This window comes from Colobus angolensis, unplaced genomic scaffold (genome assembly GCF_000951035.1).
Source record: "Colobus angolensis palliatus isolate OR3802 unplaced genomic scaffold, Cang.pa_1.0 Scaffold61, whole genome shotgun sequence".
Lineage (NCBI taxonomy): Eukaryota > Metazoa > Chordata > Mammalia > Primates > Cercopithecidae > Colobus > Colobus angolensis.
In genome coordinates, this window is record NW_012119710.1 from 5599134 (window position 1) to 5606691 (window position 7558).

The following is a 7558-nucleotide window of genomic DNA, read 5'->3' on the forward strand; positions in this document are numbered from 1 at the left end:
TTTTTTTTTATTGAGGCGGAGTCTCGCTCTGTCACCCAGGCTGGAGTGCAGTGGCCAGATCTCGGCTCACTGCAAGCTCCGCCTCCCAGGTTTACACCATTCTCCTGCCTCAGCCTCCCGAGTAGCTGGGACTACAGGTGCCCGCCACCTCACCCGGCTAGTTTTTTGTATTTTTAAGTAGAGACGGGGTTTCACTGTGTTAGTCAGGATGGAACCTGAACAACTCTTAAACATCTTCTTAATTTATTCTCTTTATGTAGAAGGCATGAGGTTTACAAAGATACTTCCTATATGCTCAATTAGAGCATTCTGAAGAAATTTTGAGGAAATGATTTTCTTAAAATAAATATTTGTAAAATCTTGAGCATATTTCCAGAAGTCTCACCCTTTCAGATATTCTTGTCACCTAGTAAAGATTGCTTACCAAGCTTCAAAGTCAAACTATACTCATTAAACCATATAATTTCTTTTGTTCCCCAAGATCTCCCAAAGGCAGCAAACACAATGAAATCTATGAAAGATTGAATACTGCTGAGGCAAAATACCGTATTGCAGAATATCAAACAACTCAATAATATAAGTTTTAAATATTGCTTTGTTTTGCTTACATCACAACAAACTAATAACAATTAAAGACTCATGTGGTCAATCTTTTAATGTCTTAAATATGACTTATTGAATTTGAATGAACTACAGAAATGCAAACGAATATATTTATAGGCCAATAATCTGGAAAATTCAATAACAGCATTTGCAAAGAGAATGACCTTCATGTTTGTGGTCGTATAGTCTGTGTTGCTTTCCTGAAGGCCTCTTTGATATCTTTGTTTCTCAGGCTATAGATGAGAGGGTTGAGCAGTGGGTTGATCACAGTGTAGAACAGAGCAGCTACTTTGTCCCTCTCCAGGGAGTAGGTGGAACTAGGCCTTGAATACATAAACAACAATGATCCATAGAAGAGCATGACTGAGATGAGGTGGGAAGCACAGGTGGAGAATGCCTTGCGTCTCCCTGAAGATGAATGGATTCTCAGGATAGCCAGGAGGATGTTGACATAGGAAATCAGGATAGCAAGAATGCTGGAGAGGACTGTGAAGCCCACCACACCAAGGAGAACTTTTTCATAGACCCTAGTGTCTGTACAGGACATTTTTACCAATGGTGGTGCATCACAGAAAAAGTGGTCAATGATATTTTTACCACAAAAACGCAGGCGGAATGTATTGGCAGTATGGGCTATGGCATTCAAAAATCCTCCTATGTAGGAGCCAGCAACAAGCCCAGTACAGAGGGCAGTGGACATGGTACCTGAGTAAAGCAATGGGTTACAAATTGCTGCATGGCGATCATAAGCCATGGCTGCCAGAAGATAGCATTCAGTGTAGGCTACAACACAGGAAAAAAACAGCTGAGCCCCACATCCAGCCAAGGAAATGCGCTTATCCTCTGAGACACAACTGGCCAGGATTTTGGGGGTATACACAGAGGTATACCAGAAATCCAAAAAAGACAGATTACCAATGAAAAAGTACATAGGTGTATGCAAGTGGGAATCAATTCGGATTAAGATAACCAAGGTCATGTTTCCTGACAAGGTTATCAGATAGAGCATCAGAAACACTCCAAATAGAATCAGCTGCCACTGGGGGTTCGCTGAGAAACCCAACAAGATGAATTCAGTCAGGATGGTGCGATTTCCCGTGTCCATGTCCACAGAGGTGAAAGCCTGACTATCACAAGAAGGGAAAAGCATCACTTAGTGACTTTTGTATTGACACAAGTTAACAAGGATATCAATTATTACTAATTTACAAATCAACAATTACTAAGAAACTTGTAGATTTTTCTCCCTTACTATGTAAAATTATAGGACTTCAGTCCATGATTCGGAAAAATTACTGAAATTGGAGTCAAAAATAATTTGAAAATTAGGAATTTTACTTATTAACTATTTAATGCAGGGCAAGTCTCATATTCTCACAAACATGAAAAGAAAAATGAAACTCACAAGGATAACTAATTACTTCTTTTTTTTTTCTTTGATACGGAATCTCGCTCTGTCACCCAGGCTAGAGTGCAGTGGCATGATCTCCATTCATTACAACCTCTGCCTCCTGGGTTTAAGCAGTTCTCCTGCCTCAGCCTCCCGAGTAGTTGGGATTATGGCCGCCCACCACCACACCCGACTAATTTTTTTATTTTTAGTAGAGACGGCATTTCACCATGTTGGCCAGGCTGGTCTCAAATTGCTGACCTCTGGTGATCCACCTATCTCAGCCTCCCAAAGTGCTGGGATTACAGGCATGAGCCATTGTACCTGGCTGACTAATAACTTCTTGACAGACTGTCTGATTGAATAAAGAAAATATACATAAAAATAACACAGCCCAATATTGGGTCCATTAGTGGACACTAAAAAAATTTCACTATCTTTCCATAAGTTATTGAAAACTTCTTATATGTCAAGTATTTATATTAACTATTAGATTATTAAAGCTGCTATTTATATTACAAATACAAATACATTTTGACCATGTACCAGTTACTATTCTAATTCTTATACTTAACTCCTTGAGTCTTGGATGGCTTCGTGGTTTGCTTTGGCCAATAGATTGAAAGATAGGCAGCTCCATGTGGATTCAAAGCCTGGATTTCAAGAGGCTTTTTATGTTTCTCTTCTCACTTTTAGAATCCTACCACCACCGTGTATATAAGCCTGGATTAGTTTGCTGGATAAGATATCCGGCTGTGCTCACTCTGTCACCCCAGGTAACTGCAAGCTGTCCCCCAAACATGCGGGTGGGGCCCTTCTATATGATCCAGTCTACAGTGGTGCTAAGAGCTACCCACAGACATGAGCAAGCCCAGGTGAGAAAAGACAGGCCTGGCATAGGTAGAAGTGCCCAAGTGATATGGTGTCTGAGTTCAAAACCAGATCTTCTTACTTGGTGGTTCTGTAATCTTGGAGAAGTATTGTAACAATTCCTAACCTACATGTTTTTACCTCGAAAGGGGTAAGAAAACATCAATGTTAAGAAAGCCCATTTTCTGGACAGAAAATCAATCTACAAATTTTTAACTGCCATTATTCTGAGTGGGAGGGTAATTATCTGACTTAATTATAAATCCTGAGCTTGTAAAACATAAATAAATAAGTAAGGCCAAGTTTCTACAAATAAGCAATTTCAGCCAGAATGGTGGTGTCTTTCAGTATCTTAAAATCCTAGAATTTGATATTTTTGTCAACTACTCCCATGTAATTTGACAAAGGAGTTACAGGGTTTAGGATTGTGGGGTCCAATATTTGGTACATATCCCTGACACTAATCACCTGTATGACTAAGGAAAGTAATTCTGCATCTCAGGAACACAATTCACCCATCTGAAAATTTTGGTTGATCCTATTCCCAGCACCAAACTTCTATGATTCCAGTTTGGTAAAATCTCTTATAGAAATTATCATGGGTCAGGCGTGGTGGCTCACACTTGTAAATCCCAGCACTTTGGGAGGCTGAGGCAGGCATATCTGTTGAGGCCAGGTGTTCAGGACCAGCCTGACCAACACAGCAAAATTGTGTATCTACTAAAAATTAGCCAGGCATGGTGGTACACGGCTGTAATCCCAGCTACTCAGGAGGCTGAGGCAGGAGAATCGCTTGAACCCAAGAGGCAGAGGTTGCAGTGAGCTGAGATTGCACCATTGCACTCCAGCATGGGTGACAGAGAGATGCTCTGTCTCAAAACAAAAAAAAGAAAGAAAAAGAAAAACTTTCATGAGACAATAGATAGCCTCACTTGTTGCATTACAGTGTGGCAGAGCAGATTAACAGTTCTTATATACACATGTATCTTGGGATATACAGGATATCACCACTGTCTTGGTTGAAGTGAGAAATTAAATTTGCTGAAGACAACTGCACCCTTTTTTTCATCTCAAGATTTGCATACATATTCTTGTGTCCTTAAAATACAGTCCTATGAAGTTATGCATATTTTCTAAACACTGCATTTCTTAATATCTTTATCTGCAAATAATTAATGCTCTTAAATTTTTGGATTCATGAACCTCTTTGAGAACTTGATAAACTCGGCAATGATAATTCTCAAATATGAATATGTACATATGTAAAAACACACAAAATCTTAATGGGTTCACAAATTCCCAAAAATCTATTAATTTGCTGGTTATGATTTCAGATTAAAAAATTCTGCTACTGGAAGATGACTGAGTTTGCTCAGGTGCTAATATGCTGTAATAAGAGAGGAGTAACAGGTATTTAAAACTAACCACGTTTAAAGTTGAATTCCTAATCTTCAGTTCCAAAAATTGATTTGTTCATTCCCCGTATTGGTTAATAAGATTCCACTCTTCCAGTATCTGAAGTCAAAAATTTGGAATCAGTCTACCCTGTTTCTTTCTTATCTACTTTTCCATCTTTCATAAAGTTGTGATTTTCCTACCTTCAAAATGTATCCTGAATCTGACCATTTCTCCCCACCTCCACTCTTACCATTCTTGTTCAAACCACTATGATCTACTGTCAAGAATATTGCCATCACCTTCTAACTCATCTACACCCTTGTTCCCTGTGGCATATTTTCAATGCATCAGCCAGAGTAGGCCATTAAACACATAAATAACTTGCTTGTGTTTTTAAAACCCTGTAAAGGCTCCCAATTTATTCGAACTTAAAACCCATAATCTGTCTCCCCCTTACCTAAAGAACCTTATTTCCTAAAGTCACCTCCTCCTTCCTTCTGCCCCAGTCTTGATGGCTTTCTCACTTTTTCTCAAATGTGCCATCTCTGTCCCAGCATCAAAAATTTTTGACTGTCTGTTCCCTCTGCCTGGAACACTATTCTCCAGATGATAGCATGGCTCACTCATTCATCTTCTTTAAGTTCCTTTCAAATGTCATTTTCTGACAAAGGTACTTGCTAACCACTCCTTTTACATTCCATGCCCCTTTCCCTCCAACAATCTTTATCCTTAATACTCTACTCTGATTCTACTGTGTTTTCCCCCTCATCTATTGTCATCCTCTAACTCCTGTTTATTAAATCTATTGCCTGCTTCTCCTCACCAGAATGCAACATCTATAGGGCAAAATACTTCTCTGTCTTGTTTATTGCTATATCCCAGCACGAGGAACAGCTCCTATGAATGAATTGACACTCAGTAAATATTTTTAGAGTGACTAATTGGTTAATTACCATCATATCTTGAAGCTGGTTTAACAAAGTACTATGTATCTCTTTTTTTTTTTTTTCTTTGAGATAGAGTCTCACACTGTCACTCAGGCTGGAGTGCAGTGGCACGGTCTCTGCTCACTGCAACCTCCACCTCCCAGGTTCAAGTGATTCTCCTGCCTCAGTCTCCCAAGTAGCTGGGATTACAGACACCCACCACCATGCCTAGCTAATGTTTTGTATTTTTAGTAGAGACAGGGTTTCACTATGTTGGCCAGGCTGGTCTTGAACTCCTCACATCGTCATCTGCCCTCCTTGGCCTCCCAAAATGCTAAGATCACAGGCTTGAACCACCGTGCCCAGCCACCACTGTCTATTTCTAACCTGGTTCAAAATATTCAGAACAAGATCTATCCTCAAGTGGACTTTCCCAGCACAGTGTACTGTATCAAAATAAGAAAGAGGAGTAAATGAAAGAGAAGGCTCACTTGCAAGACCTCAAGTCCATCTTGAATTTGAAACAAGTTACCGAATATCTGTGAATGTGAAATAAAAGGCACAGAAAATGTCTGAGCCAATCGTGCTAAAGAATCACCTATAGAATGGCCTGTCAAGATGCATCTTCCCCTGCAGCAGCCCAGGTTTCTGCTCCCTCCACTGGAGCAAGAAAAACTCTTTGGTAGGAATGTGCCGTCCTGGCATCTGAAAATTACTACCAAGAAGTGAAAATGCCACACACTAGTAGTTTAGAGTAGCACAATCACTGGAGTCAGAAAAGCAAGTCACATTTTTTTTGCCTTCTTGATTTCTTCACTGTGTAAGTGAATATATGATGGTCCAGCATAGATAGAAGACTGAGTTTCAAATTCTAGGTGAGAGCAGGATGTATCACTGAATGGAATTTGATGTACTAGGGAGTCTGCACGTGCACCTGTGTGCATGTGTGGCGCAGCAGTAACTCCTTTGACAGTCATGCCAGATTCTGTATCCCCCTTCTGATTTGCAGCTGAGGTCAGAGAGAGGCCAGACTTCCTAGTTGCCCCGATCCCAGGTGCTTACCCTTGGTTTGGAAGACCAGCTCTTGGAAGTGACACTTTTCCCTCTCTTCTGGTGTGTAATGCGTCTTTGTTGCACTCAATGTATGTATTTCCTTAACAGCCCTTTGAGACACCTCCCTCACACCAGCACAGAAATCCGTACCTCTGTCTCCAAAGACTCAATTAGAGTTCATCTGGAGTTTGGGGACGTTAAGTAAATTAGGATATGATGAAATGAGTAGTATGTCATTAAAAGTTGACTCTCTTAATGGATCTAACTCATAATAGAATCCTGTTATATTTGGTGTATCTTATAATTGAATTTTTCCAAATTGTACTAATTAGACTTTTCTAGAAGGTGTCATGTGGTCTATATTTTTTTCTGTGTGATATGCTGTTTTCTCTGTTCAGGCTATTCGCCCTTGTCTCCTCCACTGGAAATCTACTACCTATCCCTGGGGTATGGTCTGAATTGTGTCTTGGAAATGCATTTGTTGAAGCCCTAACTTACACAGTACTTTAGAATCTGACTATATTTGAAGATGAGACCGTTAAAGAAGTGATTAAGTTAATATGAGGCAGTTAGAATAGGCTCAATCCAATCTGACTGGTGTCTTTATAAAAAGGAAAGGTGAGCATACACAAAGACCAGGGATATAAGTGAACAGAAAGAAAACCACATGTGAACACAGCAAGAGTGTCATCTGAGAGCCAAGGGAGAGAGCTCTCAGAAGAACCCAATCCTGCCAGCACCTTCAGCTTGGACTTTTAGCTCTCAGAACAATGGGAGAGTAAGTTTCTGTTGCATAAGCCACCCAGGCTGTACTATTTTGTTATAGCAACACTTGCAAACTAATACATTCACTTACCAACACTAGGGCCTTTTTATGTTGGAAAAACCTCATGTTTCATTTGTAAACAGACTACTATAACTAGGAAATTTGATATATCACAGTGAAATAGTCTCTAATTTTTAATTAATTTATAACATAACACTAAAAAACAACATACAAAAATTAGTACATGCTTGACCGTTATCAGTCACTGTTTTTTTGGTAAAGATTTTCACTCTAAATCTTCCCTTGGATATAAAGTTTTCTGAAATCTCTCTCTGGCCCTACTTCTCAATCTGTTTCTGTGTCCTACCTACATCTCTCTTTCTGCCTATCTCATGTAACTGCTGCACTTCTGTCCTTACTTCTTTCATTGTTGAGGAAAATACTCTTATTGAAAGTGCACAGTGATTCTAAGTATTGATATTCATTCTCTATTTTGTCTATTGCTAAGGAAATCTGTCATCTTTGTATCATGCAAGCTCAAAAATGAGAACC

The 7558-nt window shown here is 39.6% G+C and overlaps 1 protein-coding gene across 1 annotated transcript; it reads right to left on the bottom strand.

Annotated features, from left to right (window-relative positions):
* Positions 1–769: 769 nt before the first annotated feature.
* On the bottom strand, positions 770–1753 carry LOC105527152 (olfactory receptor 9G4). Its single transcript, XM_011963392.1, has one exon. It carries the CDS (start codon positions 1751–1753, stop codon positions 770–772), a length of 984 nt encoding a protein of 327 aa, XP_011818782.1.
* Positions 1754–7558: the final 5805 nt, after the last annotated feature.

Excerpts from the sequence above, each read along its gene's own strand:
- LOC105527152 (XM_011963392.1), bottom strand. The coding sequence starts at position 1,753 with ATGCTTTTCCCTTCTTGTGATAGTCAGGCTTTCACCTCTGTGGACATG.